At 40.7% G+C, this 20,413-nt stretch overlaps 1 protein-coding gene across 2 annotated transcripts in view; it reads left to right on the top strand.

Annotated features, from left to right (window-relative positions):
- Window positions 1–20,413, top strand: part of LOC126273464 (WW domain-containing oxidoreductase) — a 153,015-nt gene that overhangs the window by 92,179 nt on the left and 40,423 nt on the right. For both annotated transcript variants that reach the window (XR_007549325.1, XM_049977024.1), the window contains exon 5: window positions 2,098–2,277. Coding sequence is in view for 1 of the 2 variants with exons in the window: in XM_049977024.1 (XP_049832981.1) it covers window positions 2,098–2,277 (180 nt within the window). In the remaining variant the exon portion in view is untranslated. The remainder of the gene's footprint in view (window positions 1–2,097; window positions 2,278–20,413) is intronic.

Here is a 20,413-nt window from a genome sequence, read left to right as displayed (position 1 = left end):
CAATAGACCCACTTCAACAGCTGCCACCCATTCCATACCAAGAAGTCCCTTCCATACAGCCAAGCCACCCATGGTTGCACATCTGCAGTGATGAGCAGTCCATCTCAAAATATGCTGAGGGTCTCACTGAATCCTTCACTAACCATAATTATCCTCCCAACCTTGTACAAGAACAAATCTCCTGTACCTTATCCTCCCAGTCTCCCACCACCTTCTAAAGCCCCACCATCCCGCCACATAACTCAGTACCACTCAGGACTGGAGCAACTGAATTACATTCTCTGCCAGAGTTTCAGTTACCTCTAGTCGTGCCCTGAAATGGGAAATTTCCTGCCCACTATCTTCCCACCCCTCCCACAGTGGTATTCCGCCATCCACTGAACCTACACAATGTACTCGTCCATTCTTACACAACTCCTGCTCCCAATCCCTTACCTCATGGCACATACCATTGTAATATACCTGGATGCAAGACCTGTACCTTACATCCTCCCACCACCACCTACTCCGGTCCGGTCATTATCATCACCTATCCTGTCAAAGGCAGGGCTACCTGTGAAACCAGTCATGTGGTCTAAAAGCTAAGCTGCAACCACTATGCTGCATTCTACATTAGCATGACAACCAACAAGCTGTCTGTCCCCATGAGTGGCCACCGACAAACTGTGACCAAGAAACAAGTGGACCACCCTGTTGCTGAACACACTGTCAAACATGATATCCTTCATTTCAATGACTGCTTCACAGCATGTGGCATATGGACCCTTCCCACCAACACCAGCTTTTCTGAATTGCACAGGTGAGAATTTTTCCTGCAATACATCCTACGTTCGCGTAGCCCTCCTGGCCTCAAACTTCGTTAGTCGGTGTCCTCACCCATCCAGCCCCTTCCCTGCTCCCATTCTGCCACCACACCCAGTCTTTTTTTTAATTTTGTACTTATTTTATTTTGTTATTTATTTATTTCTCTTTCTTTCTCTCCTTTTCCGCTACTTCCCCCCCCCCCCTCCCTGCCCACCTCTCCCCTGGCCACCACCTAACCTTCAGCACTTCACTGTCCACCACTCCACCATACTCTCCCTCTCCCTCCCTGCCCTAGCCTCTTACTTTCCCCCACCCAGTCGCTGCTCCCATCATGCACTGGTACTGCTGCTCACAGTGTGGTTTCAGGTGTGTGTGTGTGTGTGTGTGTGTGTGTGTGTGTGTGTGTGTGTGTGTGTATTGTTGACAAAGGCCATTGGCTGTAAGCTTTAAGCGTAAAAATCTTTTCGTTCTGCCTATCTGGGACTCAGTATCTCCGGGTGAGTAGCAACTTTCCTTCTCATAAAGTTAAGAGAGTAATACAGTACAGTGATATTGACTGACAGTTAGTCATCTGATGTTGGTTTATACAAGAAACTGAAAAGTTGCGAAGCTTGTAGCCTCAGATCTGCATATACAATGTAATGTGTGTTGTATGTGAAAAGACGAAATTGGAAGACAGAACCTTAGCCAATTATTTTGCATATTACAGATCTAAAGATAGCTTGTAGATAAGCCAAAAGTAGTAACTGATAAAACTACATTTGCAATCTTGACTGTTAGGGGTTTTTCTGCATCCACAGTTTTAACACAGCATATCGCTTATCTCCAAATCTGACCATATTGAATGATCAATGATCAATGAACTGAATTTGCAGATGAATGCTGCTGTTGAAGATGTATACTTCTGAGTTGCCAGATGCCAAAGGGTAAAGTTGACAACATAGTTTGGAAATGAGATTCCAAACAGCAGCCTGCAGATGCAGTTCAGATCATGAGAAATAGCAGAAGGGTGTCATTGATGGCAGGCATTGTTAAGCACAGGGTGTATCTCCTGTCTTAGCTCATACCACCCAATGAGTTATAATTGGCACACACTGAAAGAAGTTATTCATAATGTCATTAACAAACAGAGTTTATCTGCAGTTTATTACCTAGTGTGTTTGCAGTATAAAATGAAATATTTGACCATTCTTGGTGTTGCCATTGTCCTATGTTTTCAGATTTTGGTATTTTTCTATTGTTTTGAAATGATTGCATGTGCTACTTGATACTAATCTGTTACTGTATTCGCAGGTCATTGGACTATCTCATTCTTAATGCAGCGATTTTTGGGTTACCATTCTCATTGACGGGGGATGGATATGAAACATTGTTCCAAGTAAACCACTTGAGTCACTTTTATCTCACACTGCTGCTTCTGTCATCGCTGCATTCATCATCTAGGATTGTTGTTGTGTCTTCAGAATCCCACAGGTAAGTTGCTGCAAATTATCCATTGGAGGGGTTTGTAATATGTTCCAATCCTGTTTTTCATGTCCAGTTATTTGAATTCTCATCCTGTCTCTTTTTTTCTTCCTTCAAATTTCTTCATAATCACGTAGTCATATCATATATTTCAACTCCATCCTTCTATTCTGTTCTTCTGTCTTCCTGCTGCTCATACATTGACTGCATGCATACATTGAGTCTACAGTAGGCTCAATGTTTCACAGAATCGAGAATTCTCGTCTGATCACATTATCTTGAGCATGCTACTTCAGAGGCAAATTTAAATGATTAAGATACTCTAGAGATTTCATGCTAGTGTTAGGAGACATTTATGCAGAAATGAGGTTCCAAACAGCAGCCTGCAGATGCAGTTTAGATCATGAGAAATAGCAGGAAACAATCAAGATTGTGACTCCATTATTAAATCACTGATGGGAAATGACTTTCATAGCCACAAAGAAATATCAAATAGACTATGACTTAGTGCACCCAGCCATCTGCGCAATGTGTCTTTCAGATACAGTCAGTTTCCAAACATATTAAAACGTTAATTAGAAAAACCATATTATTAAAAGAGAACAAGAGATAATAGGGAAAATTACATGATGGTTGTCTTACTACTGAAGTTTTTGAAGATCTTTGAGAAGATTTTCTGTAAATAGAAGTTCACAATCACAATACATGCAATTTGTTGTCAGACTGGGATTCGGGAAAGTAGCATTGAAAGGAAAGATAGTTTAATCTTTTGTGTGTAAGGCATTAACAGGTCTAAATGGTATGGTACACGTTGCATGAGTCAGTACATAATGAAATTAGGGAAGTAATCATAAATGATTCCATTATTATCAAGAATGCAGGAAGCAGAAGGTTATCCTCAGGCATCAACAAATAAGGGTCAAATTTGATTCCAGTAGTGAGGCTGCTGTAGGATTACCTTTCTTGAATTGAAGTAGATTAGACGTACATTTCATTCCAATTGGTCCATAGTGGGGAGATCCTCTGGGGTGTGAAACATGTCATAAAACAAGAATACACAATAAATATTTACAAAATATAACAGGTATGTTAATGTACCTTCCACAGAAGCCAAATGAAATTTCCCTTGTGATGAGGAATCAGTCAAGGAAAATCTTGAGCACATTTACATTCAAAAGGATATAAAACTAGTAATTACATGTTCAATACACTGTGGTGTATTTGATAATTCTTTGGTTATTGTAGCTACACATCATCAAATAAAAGAATAAAATTTAAAAAAATGTTTCACAGCACTTATTTACAATGATTACATTACTGCGCAAAATTTGTACGGAAGTCAGATTGTAGATAATATTCACATTATTTGATATCAGGGATGCCACAGGTTCTGGAAATCAGGGAATTTCAAACGTGTCACGGAAATTTGAAAAAAACACTGGAAAAATCTCGATTTGTCTCTGTAGCATGAAATTGTTTGTTTACTAAGACATCATGCTTCATCACTGGTTGGGCACATCTGAGTATGTGCTCTGCTTCCGTATTCTGTTATTCTTATTGTATGGAAGAAATAACTCTTCTTCCGAAGAGTGACAACAAAATCAGTAAAAATACGATTGAAATCTCGAACCTCACTTTTTGGCTGATTTATCGAATTGAGACCTAGCGATAAATGAAATGTCTGTTTCATTCTGAACTAAACAAAGTTTTTCACACTTTAAAACATCCTCAATATTGGTCTAAATTACTAAGACAAAATTTGCAGTTGATTTTGCAGTTAATTTTTTTCCCGATTTTAATGGATCTGTAAACGATTTCAAGATGTCTATATAAAAACCACTGTCCTATAACTTCAAATGTTAGGCACTTTTCCCTGTTAAGCAATAGCGAATTACAGTTAAAATGTTCAACTTTGTTATAAATTTCAGCTCTTATCTTTACTAATTGTCTCGTAAATTAAAAAAAAAACATTATTATTTTGGATGATTTGAATATTTTGTAAGTTTTCAATGTGATCAGAATAATCTTTCACGGGCTATCACAGTCACAGCTTGTTGGTGGTCGTGAGCCATAGTTTGAAGTCACACTTGTAATTAATTACAAGGCCAGCCATGCCACCGCTCCGGCCAAGCTGTTTCACTGTTCACAAAGAGCGACAATGCTCGGCGGCTACAAATGTTACAGTAGTGCACGCTAATATTTAGGTAGGCACTTATGAGATCGTCATTACCTAGTTTAATAATATTGGCGTCTTAGCTGTTGAATGTTCTTGTTGCAAAGAGTAAAAACTTAAAATTGAGCTCTTTAATATGAAAATTACAACAAAACAAATTTGCTTGTTAAATATTTCCTTCTTTTATGTAATGCTACTTAAATGTTCTTGTTGGGATTAAATATTTTTATTATCTGCTTGCTTCTGATTCAAATTCTGTAAAAGAAAGAATCAGATGAAAAAAAATTGTAACTAATTCAGATAAGCCCAAAAAATACAGTGAACTAAGAGAAGCTGTACAAGTACCTTTTTACTTTGGAAGTTTACTATTCAGGAACATGATGTCATCAATCGTCTGTGGCTTCAAAGACGTGTGTCGGTCCTGCATTATTTGTCCCACAGTAGAGAAGCTTCTCTCAGCTGGATGCTGGAATGCAGTGCATGAAGTATGCGAGTTTGGAAAGACGTGGATAGACGTTTTTACGTCCATGCCACCAAGCTATCAGTTCGATGCCTTCCGAAAATTGGACTTTATCGTTCGTATATCTGAGAATTTCATCTGCCGCAAAGTCAAAATCTCTCGTCGATTCATCTTCTGAGGAATCTTCAAATTCATTAAAAAGTACGACGGAATTCTATTTTTTTTGCAGGAATTCCAGATGTTGTTTCCTCCTTATCTTTTAACTGTGGACAATTTCTCGCAACATAATTTTTCGCTTCCTTTACAACTTCATCTTTTTTGGCACTGCTAAGAAATTTTAGGGTTTTATATTTTGGATTAAAAAACGTTGCAAGTTTATGGGTTATTGTTATGTCCCATTTGCTGATTAAAATAGATCTGGCTGTACTCTTTAAATCTATCAGAAATGGGCTGTCACCATCCTTTTTTTTTTTTCCAAGGAAGGAGAGAAGTTTTAACTTCCACAACACACGTAAATAAAGCATTAGGGGTTTTGGAGGCTTCGAGATCACAAGAGGCTATTTTAAATTGTGTCAGAAAGGTTGTTATATCGTCCAACATCCTCTTGTCTATGGAATCAATCAAATTATCTTGATTTTTCTCTGACAAAATTGACAGAACTTCAGACCATTGTGAATTAATAGACTCAAACATATCCAATTTACTGTTCCAGTGTGTGTCTATATCTGCTTTCAATGACTTCTGAAGGCGATTCTGAAGACCAGATCTTTTAAAGTAAGTTGCGATAGCTCGACAGGAATTTTAGTCGCTGCACGTCACTCTTCTGATCATTTGCATCTCCTCAAGTCGTGTGTGCTCCAGCACAGTATTAAGAATGTGTGCTGAGCACGAGAGCCTCTTGTATTGGTGAAGTGCTGCCACAATATTTGGACCTCTATCCGTAATGAACACGATGTTATTCACAGCACTGAATAAATCGAATGACCGTAGTATCTTAGTTAATTCAAGTTTAATGTTTTCTCCTCTTTTTTTTTTTTTAATCTCACTCTCAAAATTTCTGGTGCACAACACTTGATCCTAAAGTTTCACTTCTTCATAATTAATGTAATGTGCAGTCACTCCCATATAGTTTATTTTACAGTACGAATCAGTCCATAAATCGACAGTTAGTGCTCCACCTATATCTCTGAATATATTCTTCACTTCTGTGGAGACAGTTTCGTGCAGACGATTGGCCGTTTCCTTCAAAGTTCTGGATATGGTGATTGGATGAGGTAGCAGTTCCTTAGCACTCACTGCACCATACTTGGCCCCCACATCAATAAGAAGCTGTGCCGTCTTGAGAAACCCAGATCCACACGCAACTTCGAATGGTAAAATGTCTTTGCTGACAATATTGATAAGTTTTTCTGTCACGATTGTCTTCAAATTTGGCGGAACTTCAGGAACTTTCACGTCTCTCTTGGTATTTAAATACATATTTATGCTACTTTGTCCAGCCTCACATGAATGTTTTAGCAACTTTGAAGTTCCACTTTTGTGTCCAGTGTAGGAATATACTTTTTTACATACAAAACAAGCCACTATATCTTTTATCTTTTTGTTGCCATCAAATACGTATCTGATTTTTTCCAAATTCGCGATTTCAGTTTGTTTTCCTTCACTAATGTAAAATCACCATTTTACACGAAATTGTATCCATAGATATGGTGTTAATTTTAAGAAAGAACTCTCACTGATATTTGCTGAGATGCACGTTGTCACTCGGTCACTACAAAGTGCTAACTGAAGGCAGCGGAAAATTGCAACGGGCACCTGTCTGGTAGACAGTGGGCTGCTTTTCCACCCAGAGAGCACTTCACAGGCCACACAAACGGATTACGCGTAGGTCTCTTGGGTACAGCTACGTCGGTCGTAGCCAGGGCTGATGACAACAGACACCTGCTCTACCCGGGCCCTGCAAGATTCCAAGAATGTCAACAGACTTGAAGTTTTCAACTAACATTGCAACATACGTACTGGTCAGATGCCTCGCTCATTATCCGCAGATGACTCCCAGATATCCGTGCCGGTTGCAATTTTATCCGCCATGTAACAAATACCACAGATATCCGCATCCGCGCAGACCTCTAATAATAACCAAGAATGACGTACGAGGGGTGTCCGTAAAATAAGCCCAATTTTTTTTTTCACAGTGTAAAACATGTTTATTTCATGAATGCGTACGTTTTTCGAAAGTTCAGACTTTAACCTATTTTTCTACATAGTCGCCACTGAGGTCAATACATTTTTGCATGCAGTGTATGAGCTTTTCAATGCCCAAGTCAAAAAAATCTGCCACCAAGCTGCATAGATACCTTAGAACCACTTCTTCCAGCTCTTCTCTGTCACCGAAATGCGATCCACACAGGTGTTTCTTCATGTCAGGGAAGAGATGGTAGTCACTTGGGGCTAAGTCTGGGCTGAAGGGCGGGTGTTTGACAATACCCCATCCAAATTCTGTGATGAGCTGATTGGTGGCTTTAGCGGTGTGTGGTCGAGCGGTATCCTGATGCAAATGCACCCCCCTCAGACAGCATACCCCTCCTCTTGCGCGACGCAATTTTTGCAGTGTGTTGCAGTACCCGGCAGCGTTGATTGTTGTACCAGTGGGCAAGAACTCGCACAACAATACCCCCTTCCTGTCCCAAAACACTGTTGCCCTCACTTTGCCGACACTTTGCATTTGTTTGAATTTTTGTAGTCTCGGCGACTCTGGTTGCTTTCTTTGTTTGGATTGTTCTTTGGTTTTGAGTGTGCGGTAGTGCACCCAAGTCTCATCTCTAGTGATGATGGAGTCAGGGTATCCCTCGCCATGAGTTCCATGATCTTGAAGAAGTTCTTGGGCCGCTTCAACACATTGCTGTTTGTGGCCTTCGGTCAACATTCTTGGCACCCACCTCGTGCAAACCTTAGCATACCCTAGGTGTTCCATCAAAATCTTGTCAATGGAGGTTTTGCTGACATCAGGGATCATTTCGGAGAGCTCACAAACCATCACTCTTCGATCTGAGAGCTCCGCTGCCTCCACTTTTGCAATTGTTTTGTCAGAAACAGATGGTTGTCCGAAATGAGATGCTCCTCATCGTGGACGTCAGTATCCCCGTTCTTGAACTTTCTGCACTATTTGCACATGTGTTGTATGCTCATACACTTGTCTCCAGATTTCACATAGCTGGCAATTGATTTGTGCTGGGGCAATGTTTTATTGCAGACAGGAAACGAATCACTGAGCGCAGCTCACACCTGGTAGGTGAAGCGAGGGGGAGATCCATCACGTACAGCTGCCAAGCCAAAACTGAGCTCCACATGCAGCTGGCTAGGGAGGGGATTTGGAGTGGGGGGAACCAAGGTACATTACAGAATTGTGGGATCCACTGTAATAGCACTTTTCAGGAATGTAGCGCCATGGGAACCTCATTTTATGGACAACCCTCATACATAGTAGAACCTACATTTTATTAGTGGTCACCTATATTGTTGGTTTACACAACTCTTCCCCACCTTAGACATTTCTTTTGAGGCACCTACTTTTTTTTGAGGTTATTTGTGAAAGCAGTAAAAGTATTTTAAATCTTCTTCTGACTCCAACAAAATGTGTGTTTTTTTCACCAAATGTGTTTCCCTTATTTGAAATAAAATAACATCAGTGGTCTTAACAAAACCTGTATACCATTTGGCTTGCTTTCTCCATCTAAAAACAGTTCATTACAAAAGATGTTGATGTTAGTACTTAAGATTTTTGCTCACATGTTTAGAAATACAGAAGACCCTACTCTTTTTGTCAATTTAGGTCTTTGCTTACCCTTGAGATCTCAAAATTTGTCAGGGTAGAATGCTAAAAATTGTCTGGAAATCAAGGAAAGATCAGGGAATTTCACTTGGGGAAACTTGTTGCAGCCCTGAATATTGTTAACAACTTGCACACAAGTCAGGTCTGACTATTCTCAAACTGAACTTTATTATTAGTTAAACTTTTTATGGCTGCTAACATGTTATTGATAATGTGTATTGCTGAATAGTCAACATCTTTCTGAACCAAATAAGTTACTTTAAATATTTGTGAAAGTTATTCTTATTTCTAGTATTTATTCCATGAACTGAACTGTTGGTTTGAAGAAAAAGATACATTTTTAATGGCAAATTTCATTAAGGAATAAATATGTTGGGAATCAGTAGTTAATATCCCCAGTTCCTTAAACAGCCCTCTGGAGGATACTCTTGAGTTCACATCAGAAATAATTTCTATTGGTTTCAGACAACTTTAGCTTGGCTTTATCAGTTACCCCAGAAAATAATCCCATCTGGCAGTATGGAATGAAAATAATTATACTATGATAGTTTTCTTATTTTTATATAACCTATGTCTGACAACATTCACATAGAAAACAGAGATTTGTTTAGGCACTTCAGCAGTTCTGTGGTATGCTTCTCCCAGTTAAATTTACTATCAAGCTGTAATCCCAAAAATGTAACATTGTCAGCTTCTTATATCTGCTTGTTGTCATATTTTAGGTGTATACTGTCAGGAAACCTTTTACAGGTTCTGAACTGCATGTAGTACGTTTTTCAAAGTTTAATGTCAGAGAATTGGCTAGGAACCATTTATTAATGTTCATGAAAATTTCATTAGCCGACCTTTTTAAGGCTATACTTGGTTTACTGTTTATTGGAACATTTGTATCATCTGCAAATAAAGCAAACTTAGCATCTGGTAATGTTACTGATGAAAGGTCATAGATATACACAAGAAAAAGTAAGTGTCCTAAAATGGAACCTTTGGGGACACCACGTGTTTCAAGCTGGGTGGTGCCTGATAGCTTAATACACATATCTTTCCTATTGACACTCTTTGTTTTCTGTCAGAGATACAGGATTTGAATCATTTTGCAGCATTTCCTGTTACACTGTAATATTCCAATTTACTTAAAAAGATTTTTTTCCTGATATGAATGACCTTTCACAAAATATGGCAGTTTTTTTCTATTTGTAGGTAACAGGTTAAGCAAATGAAGTAGTGGTTACCATATGTGACAGTGTTATGGAGAAGAGGTATGCATACAGTTTCTGACACAGTTTCTTATAACGTTAATGAAGTGCTCCGGAAGTACTCTACAGACATCAGTACAACATGCAGAATACACATATGATTGATGTGTTACATGTTAAGTTGGCAAAAGTTCACAGTAGTTGACTCTGCCTTCTTTAACAAACTATTTAGAAGAACCTTTTCAGTGTCTGTGAGTGAATTCAAAACAAGAGGAGCAAAATGGTTTTAAAGCAAGGCACTTTTTTCAGTTTTAGTATTAAAGGACCATATACACGCCTGGAAATTGAAATAAGAACACCGTGAATTCATTGTCCCAGGAAGGGGAAACTTTATTAAAACATTCCTGGGGTCAGATACATCACATGATCACACTGACAGAACCACAGGCACATAGACACAGGCAACAGAGCATGCACAATGTCGGCACTAGTACAGTGTATATCCACCTTTCGCAGCAATGCAGGCTGCTATTCGCCCATGGAGACGATCGTAGAGATGCTGGATGTAGTCCTGTGGAACAGCTTGCCATGCCATTTCCACCTGGCGCCTCAGTTGGACCAGCGTTCGTGCTGGACGTGCAGACCACGTGAGACGACGCTTCATCCAGTCCCAAACATGCTCGATGGGGGACAGATCCAGAGATCTTGCTGGCCAGGGTAGTTGACTTACACCTTCTAGAGCACATTGGGTGGCACGGCATACATGCGGACGTGCATTGTCCTGTTGGAACAGCAAGTTCCCTTGCCGGTCTAGGAATGGTATAACGATGGGTTCGATGACGCTTTGGATGTACCGTGCACTATTCAGTGTCCCCTCGACGGTCACCAGAGGTGTACGGCCAGTGTAGGAGATCGCTCCCCACACCATGATGCCGGGTGTTGGCCCTGTGTGCCTCAGTCGTATGCAGTCCTGATTGTGGCGCTCACCTGCACGGCGCCAAACACGCATACGACCATCATTGGCACCAAGGCAGAAGCGACTCTCATCGCTGAAGACGACACGTCTCCATTCGTCCTTCCATTCACACCTGTCGCAACACCACTGGAGGCGGGCTGCACGATGGGGCATGAACGGAAGACGGCCTAATGGTGTGCAGGACCGTAGCCCAGCTTCATGGAGATGGTTGCGAATGGTCCTTGCCGATACCCCAGGAGCAACAGTGTCCCTAATTTGCTGGGAAGTGGCGGTGCGGTCCCCTACGGCACTGCCTAGGATCCTATGGTCTTGGCGTGCATCCGTGCGTCGCTGAGGTCCGGTCCCAGGTCGACGGGCACGTGCACCTTCCGCCGACCACTGGCGACAACATCGATGTACTGTGGAGACCTCACGCCCCACATGTTGAGCAATTCGGCGGTACGTCCACCTGGCCTCCCACATGCCCACTATACACCCTCGCTCAAAGTCCGTCAACTGCACATACGGTTCACATCCACGCTGACGCGGCATGCTACCAGTGTTAAAGACTGCGATGGAGCTCCGTATGCCACGGCAAACTGGCTGACACTGACGGCGGCGGTGCACAAATGCTGCGCAGCTAGCGCCATTCGACGGCCAACACCGCGGTTCCTGGTGTGTCCGCTGTGCCGTGCGTGTGATCATTGCTTGTACAGCCCTCTCGCAGTGTCCGGAGCAAGTATGGTGGGTCTGACACACCGGTGTCAATGTGTTCTTTTTTCCATTTCCAGGAGTGTAATATGAAGGTCATTATGAAGGTAATGCCTCCTATTTTTTTGTGGTCACTCAGGATGTTTGCGTTATATGTTGTTGGTGTAGTGCTAATGCTTGAACACTCCCCTTTCATTTGTAGGTGGTTCCATTATTCTGCAGTAGTTGGCATCAGCAGAGGAGTATTCCAAAATGGAGTCTGATATGGACACACGTATAAAACAGCGATGTGTGATTTAATTCCTCACTGTTGAAGAGTTGTGCCAATTGAAATCCATCAACACTTGTTAAAGGTGTATGGAGATGATACAGTAGACATGACCAATGTGAGGCAATAGGTACAGCATTTTCAAGGTGGTGAATAGGATGTGCATGACTAGCTGTAGCCCAGTTGACCCTGCACAGTTTTCATCCCTTACAATGAATTTCATCTTGATCAACTCATCTGTGCCGATCAGTGGATAATGACCAGAGAAGACAGTCCATGGAATTGCAACATGTGAATTCTCCATCAAAGAAGAGATTCAAGACACTTGTCTGCAGGCAAAATGATGTGCACAGTCTTCGGGATAGCCAGGGTGTGGTTGTTTCAGATGTCCTGGAGCCTGGAGAACTGTTAATTCAGCATGCTAAAAGACAACCCTGACCAAGCTGAAAGTCTGAATTTCCAGGGTAAGGCCAGAGAAAAAGACTAACTTTCACCTGCAACACAATAAGCCGGGCCCTGCACCAGTCTTCCTGCCACACAACTCATTGCAAAATTTGGCAGGACTGTCTTACCACATCTACTATACAGTCCCAATTTAGGGCTTTCAGACTTCCATCCCTTTGGGCCTCTGAAAGACGGACTAGATGGCGACAGTTTTCAAGACTCAGATGCTGTTGTCAAAGCTTTAAGGAATTGGTTAGCATCAGCTGGTTCTGATGATTTTTTAAGTACAGGCTCAGGCTCATCATTGGCAAAAGTTCATAACAAATGATGGTGACTGTGAAAAAAATGACAGCCTGTAACTGAAATGCTGCTCTACTTAGCTGTGCTGTTGTGATTTATGTATGTCCTATAGTTTCCGTTAATGAAAATAGGAGACTTTGATTGTGGAATGACCCTCGTAGTTGACCTGGAATTTTAATGATGAGTGGCATTTAACAATAGGCTGTAACAGCATGAATCATCATTTAATGTGATATGAATAATTAGTTGTTGTGGCATACAAATGTAGTGTAGAATTACAATTTTTTAAGTTTTCATACTAACTTTATTTAATAAGACCTGTTCAAGCACACTATATTGACACAGTTTCTGGATCAAATCCACTTCATGGCACCAATTACATTCAAACATGTTCAAATGTGAATAAATCCTATTCTGTTGTATTTTATTCTAAGTTTGAAAGCAAACCGAGGAAGATTATTCTAGAGAGCTACTGTGCTTGATAGTGGCCTTGTTTAGGCAAGGAAGAGTGTTTACAAGTTTCTTTAGGTATGCTATTTCTGGCTGAAGCCATCCTCTGATAGTTAGATCCAGTACAGGTGCCATATTGGAGGAATTTTGGCTGCTATCTTTCACCCATCATTCTAAATGCTTCCAGGCACTTTCTGTGGGATTAACATCAGGTGATTTATCAACCCAGTCGAGGTGTGATAGAGTGCTCAAGTGTTCATGAAACTGAGACCATTTCTGTGCAGCCATTGAACGCAGCTCTTGTAATCTTAGGAGAGGAAGTACACACAGTATACTTATCATGAAGCTGTAAAATAAAGGGCAACTCTTAGTCACTGGGGCTGTCAAAGAAAACATCCCGGTTGATGTTCGCTGTAACCTGAACCAGTGAGCTCAATTTGTGGTATGAAAAACATCCCCAAAGTATCACATACTATTCCTCTTGTATGCATTATACACTCCACACACCGCGAGTTAAATAGCTTATTGACCACTGGTGCACTTGACACTTTGCATAATTTGAAAAGAGGCAATATTATTGCGATTTGTCGTGCCACACTACACTCCTCCAATTAGCTGCTGTTCAGTTTTCATGTTGAAGAAACTTGTGGACAATCTTCCATGCCTGAATGAGGCCACTATTGAGGAAAGTTTATAAATAATTATTCTTCTATTGAACAGTAATTTTCCAGAAGAATCATTCTCTTGTTTGCTTTCAAATTTAGAATATATTAGAATGGAATAGGATTTATTCACCTCTGAATTGAAGACATGCAGCTCTATGTGCCACTCTGAGTAACACCTCTTGTGTTCCCTTCACAATGTGTGTGCAGAAACTTTTCAAGGTGGAACCTTACTCACTGACAGGAACAAAGAAAAATGTCATTGAGAAGACATGACACTTGTCTCCAGTCCCTATGTCAGTTAGGATCTCTGTACTACCACTATTCTTACACTGTATTACATGGCTGCAAGTGGTACTCCATTCCTTGTAGACAGAATCAACTGCCAACATTGGTGCAGGAGCCTCCACGAAAATTGCGTTCATCACTCGAACAACAAGCAATCGGGCGTCCCCTGGAAACGACCTAGTTGGCTAATCCTGCAAACACCGGAGCACCAAAACCAAAGATGACAAAACAACTCTCCGAAGAGACTCAAAAAAGGTGTTTATCAAGACCATCACTAGTGACAACTTCCTGCTATATTGAAGGCTTATCTGTAAATAAAGAAATTTTATTATCTGACATGAGCAAACGAAACAACTGTGATGTTTTAGTGTTACAAGAAACACACAGGGCACCAACTAGCCATAGACCAAAAATACAGGGCATGAAATTAGTTCTTGAGAGACCACACGAAAGGTACGGTAGTGCTATATTTGTGAAACCGAACTTAGACATATGCTCCTGTGCTCTGACCTGTGAAGAAAATATAGAAATTTTAACTATTGAGCTACATTCATGTACTGTATCATCCTTGTACAAACCACCCAGTGCGAGGTTCAAATTTACGGAGCCTGGAAATTTCCATTCAAAAAACATTAAAGTTGTACTAGGAGATTTTAACTGTCATGGTCTCGCATGGGGTTATAAAGAGACAAATGACGATGGCGAAATGCTGGAGATCTGGGCAGACCAGGCTAAACTGAAATTGATACATGACCCAAAGTTGCCTGCATCATTTAACAGCGAAAGATGGAAACGAGGATATAATCCAGATAACATCTTTGTCTCTGAAAAGGTATCGCTGCAAACTGTAAAGCAAATCGAGGACCCAATTCCAAGATTGCAACACAGAACAATAACTTGCTGCATTACTGCAGTAATCAAATCAGATGTAATGCCCTTCAAGTGATGCTTCAATTTCAAAAAAGCTCATTGGGAACTTTTCACAGAGGACCTTGATAAGGAGATCTTGGAAATTAAACCAGAGATACAATTATATGAAACTTTTATAGACCTTGTCAAGAAAATCTCTCGACAGTGCATACCTAGAGGGTGCTGCACCCAGTATATCGCTGGACTCAATGGTAGAAGCAAGGAAGCTCTGAAAAATTATGAAGAACTGTACAATAAGGACCCCTTCTCAGAGGAAACTATCCAGGCAGGTGAAGTACTGATGTCTGGTATCTCCGAAGCGAGAAAGGAAAAGTGGTGTAACCTCCTACAAGAGATGGACACAGCAGCAGGAAGGCATGGAAACTGGTCAAAAGTCTCAACAACGACCCAACATAACCACAACCAAATTACAGTGAAATTACACCTGATCAGATAGCTCACCAACTACTCATGAACAGAAAAACTAAAAGGAAGATCAGGAATGGCAAAATTAAAAGAAAACTGAACGAGGAGATTAGCTTCCTAGCTCGCCCGTTCTTCATTCAGGAGCTACAAGATGCCATCAATGATTTGAAAAACAATAAGGCCGCTGGCCTCGATGATCTGAGATCTGAGCAAATTAAACATTTTGGACCGGGAGTACAAGCATGGATCCTAGAGCTAATGAATAACTATATTACAACAATGCAAATTCCTAAAATGTGGAGGACAGCTCGGGTTATTGCGTTACTAAAATCAGGGAAACACCCAACTGAAGCTAAAAAATTTTGGCCTGTCTCACTGCTTTGTCATTTATTTAAAGTGCTGGAGCGAATGATCCTCAAACGCATAGCTGATTATGTGAACAAAGCCCTCATTAACAAACAAGCTGGATTTCGACCAGGAAAATCATGCTGTGGCCAAATCCTTAATCTCACACAGTACATCGAAGACAGCTATCAGAGAGGAGAAGTAACTGGGGTCACATTCCTGGATCTCAGTCCTGCATATGACACAGTTAACCATAAGTTGCTTACCCAGAAAGTGTATAATGTCACTAAGGACTACACCCTTTCTATGTTCGTGAAATGCATGCTACAGAACAGATGCTACTATGTAACCTTACAATCTAAAAACAGGGTAGTGTCTTGGCTCCAATATTATTTAACATCTATACCAATGATCTTCCCGTCAGCCACCAGACACGAATATTCATATATGCTGATGATGCAGCAGTGGCCACACAGGATAAAACCTTTGAACAAGTGGAGGAGAATCTCACAGGAGCCTTAACAGAACTTGCTACCTATTACGACGGCAATAATCTCAAACCAAACCCTAGTAAATCTCAAATATCCGCCTTCCATCTTAGGAACAAACAAGCCAAACGGAAACTCTGAGTCATGTGGCAAGGGGAAGAGCTGAAACATACAAACAGCCCAAAATACCTGGGAGTAACATTGGACAGAGCACTTACTTTTAAGCAGCACTGTCACAACACTAAAAAAAAGGTCTGTGCCGGGAACAACATACTGCGGAAGCTAACAGGTTCATTGTGGGGAGCTCAACCACATGTTTTGTGCACCACAGGTCTGGTGCTGAGTATCTCAGCAGCGGAATTTGCGGCGCCAGTTTGGAGGAACTCTGCTCACACTAAGCAAGTTGACGTCGCCGTAAACGTATTGCCACAGGATGCCTCAAACCGACTACCACAGACATCATTTATCCCATCATAGGCATATCCCATCATAGGCATAGCACCACCCACTATCTGCAGACAAGTAGCAGCCGAGATCGAAAGATCAAAACAAATGAATGATCCTCGACACCCGATGCATATGCACCGAAAACAACATGTCCGGCTGAAATCCCGCAGGAGTTTCATTGAAACTACTGAAGAGCTCGCCACCAAGCCCACCGCAAGGTGGCTATCTCTTTGGGAAGAAATGGTGCCACACTCCACAATGGAACTACTTGAGGAGGGATCTGCAGGATTTCAACTACCTTTTACAACTTGGAGGTCATTAAACCGGCTGCGTACTGGAGTAACTGGGTGCAAATCAAACTGATTTAAATGAGATTACAGTGATAGCGATAGGTGTGAATGTGGAGCAATACAGGGCTTGGACCACCTACTGATTTGCCCAGATATGTCTATAACATGCACTAAAGATGATATTTTGAAAGTCAATGACAAAGCAAACTACGTTGCTAATTACTGGGAAGGGAAGATATAATTGGTGCATCCGGATATGAAAGAAGAAGAAATTGGTGCACTACTAAATCAGGTGACTTTATTTACTGTATAGTCATGGGCACATCTATACATGGTAGCTCATTTCTGTAATTATGTCACGTCCCCACATTATCACTTCTTGTAGCACTGGTTCCATGCAGCCAACTGTCACGTGCATGCCACTTCAGTGTCATGACATACATTAGCAGTGTAGGGTCTCATCACTTTCAGGCACCAGTTCTAAGCCATCTACAGTGCTCCAAAATTACCAATTCCTTTTTAAGGTGCTAACTAATATTTGTCTCATGAGCTTGCTTACAGGTGTTATTAAATTAAGTATTTGTTACTGTTCTATAAATACATATAGACACAGACAGTTAGCTGTAGGCATTACCATACTCCTTGTGGTATTCAGAGAGGCACAACCTGAGATAGAATCTGTCCCATGGATTAATGAGGGCCAGTCTGCCTGTGAGCCTAGATGTGATTTTATGAGAGTTTCCCCACATCTGACTAGATGAACATCAGGCTGGTACCTGTATCCCACCTCTGTTAAGCAATTTGCAAACATTTCAAATTGAAAAACATTGTTGCACTTTCACATGGGATAATACTAGATGAAGACAGATGGGAGACACGAATTTCATCTCCTTTTTTTTTTTTTTTTTTTTGGGGGGGGGGGGGGGGGGGGGGTTGACTGCTGGAGGGGAATGTGTAGCCATTCTCTGCCACTAACAATGCCAAATCCAGAATAACATGCTGGCCCCATGAAGACAAGGGATATGGCCAGGAAGTAGTTCTATAAATAATATAAATTCAGCCACGCTTAAATACAAATTGTATTAAATAATTTGTAAATCAAATCATTCCATTTCGTTGCAATACATCATATTAATGACCCACAGGGAATATTAGTGAACTCGACAAAACTATTGAGTATAGAGTCAGTGGACTACTAAGTTACATACATCAACAGTAGTGCACTATGCCTCATGAAACACACCCCACGTAACAGAATTTTTTTCACCAGTGGCAAGTGTCACACCTCTACCTTTGTGAGTCAACACATGCTGACAGAAATAGGGGACAGTAGTTCCCAAGCTTTCTGAGAGCATTACTCTTGAGTCAAACCACATATTAGCTAAACCTCACCACCTTGTCAACAAACAGTTGATACTGCTTAGCTATGATCAACACATCGGGATTGCTACCTACAATTCGGTCGCAGAAAAGAAAGCCAACGATCCACGTTGAGGGTAGACATGAATAGACACTTGTTACAAAATGTGCTTCCTATGCATCTCTTCTCTCCCTAGCTTCACCCACACCATGCACCCTAATTTAAAATCAACCAATTAAATTGTGCGCACCATACTTATAATGATTTGACTGCTGGACCTCTTACTCCTAAACTGACAGAAACTGAAGACTTAAAGATGCTAATGCTTTGTGTCTAATCACTGTAACTAATAATAATAATAATAATAATAATGGGTCCAGGGTGGGGTTTATCAGCCCCATCTGGCGTGTCCCCAGGAAGAGGATAGGGAAATATTTGGCAGATATGCAGGGTAGGTCGGAAATCAAATACTACCCACAGACCAAAACGATAACCAAAGTCCATGCTGCTTGTCATTCAGAGCAGTATAATCAGTGTCTGTTCACCAGGAGGTATGGATGTAAACATGCTCCAGGAACTCACAATCTGTGGTTCTACACCACTACCAGAAGGTAGAAAATTCATGACAAGCAAACATGACCCATACAAGTGAAGACAGAATTACGCCAGGTGGGCAAACCACACACTCCAAAGTGGCAACCAAGCATTTGGATTCTGGGGAGCTTAGACTTACATGACAGAGCAAGCTGGTGTGTTCTCGTAAACTTCCACAAAAAACATGTACTTAGATTTGCAGTTCCTAAATTCACTCATTTGAGCAGGAAAACTACACATTCTCGCTACAGAACTCACAAAACAGAAAATCCAAATTCTTGCCCTTCAAGAAACAAACTTCAAAGATTGAGAAAAGATTGACTACCATTATTACAGAATCTTAAAAAGTGGAACAAACAGGAAAATTTGCAAAGGACCTGCACTGTTTGGCATTGCCTTCATTATAGACAAAAAAAGTTATGGATTCAGTTAAGGAAGTGAAACCCATTAATAAGTGACTTATGACCTTAAGAATCAAACACACAAACAAAAACTACATCTTTATTCACGTGCATGTACCAGCAAATGGTAACAATAAAAGAGGACTCAAAAAACCAGAAAGATTCTGGGAAGAACTTGAAACAGAGTTGGCCAAAATTCCAAAAGAGGGTGCGAAAATCTACTCGGTGATTTTAACGCCAAAATTGACAGGGAGCGCAAATTTTAGAGAACAGTGGGAGACTATCCTCAACTCAAGTTCACCAGTAAGAATGGCACATGGCTCGGTGAGAAATGCCAACAAAATAGCCTAAAAATTATGTCAACTTCACTTCGCAAAAAGCCCAAAAAAAAAAAGCAAAAGACATGGCGATCACCCATCCATCATTTACAAGAATTTTAGATTGATCATGTGGCTATATGGTGTGACTATCAAAAAGAAATCCATGACGTGCAAGTATGCAGAGGTAAAAACATCAATTCGGACCATTATTTAACCAAAATCAAAATTAAATTCACATCTAAAAGAAAATTCAACATGAAAACACTGGTGATCCCAAAATTTGTTCCACTAAGGCTCTAAAATAAAAGAAAAATGGAAAGAACAACTTGCAGAAGACTGGGAGAAATTTGCAACTGAAATCATAAAAACAGCAAAAGATCTGATTCCTCTTCACAAAAAACCAAAATATCCTTGGTGGGATCAAAAATGTGAGAACCCTTTAGAAGAAAGAAAAAGACATTTCAAAATTGCAAATGCAGAAGAAATACAGAAGAAATTCCTCAGAGTTCACAAACAAACATCCAAGATTTTAAGACAAAATAAACAGAAATATGTCAAAGACCATCTGTAGTCAACGAAAGACAACTTAAAAAGTTACAACACACAACTTCGACAAGACTTTTGTCTTTCCTTTCAAAAACGAGATGGTAAATTAACCTTGACAAAAAAATAAAGTTGCCAAGAACTAACCATATATTTTTCACAGATTTTAAATTGCCTAAAACCCAAAGAGAGGTTCCTGAAAATACAGCCAGGAGTCCTAATGGAAAGTTCGTCACCACTAACACAAGAAGTAGTTGTTTACAAGTCAAGAAACTAGAAAACA

Source organism: Schistocerca gregaria, chromosome 5 (assembly GCF_023897955.1).
Source record: "Schistocerca gregaria isolate iqSchGreg1 chromosome 5, iqSchGreg1.2, whole genome shotgun sequence".
NCBI classification, from domain to species: Eukaryota; Metazoa; Arthropoda; class Insecta; order Orthoptera; family Acrididae; genus Schistocerca; species Schistocerca gregaria.
Note: the sequence above shows the minus strand (reverse complement) of the source record. Positions and strands in the feature narration are given on the sequence as shown.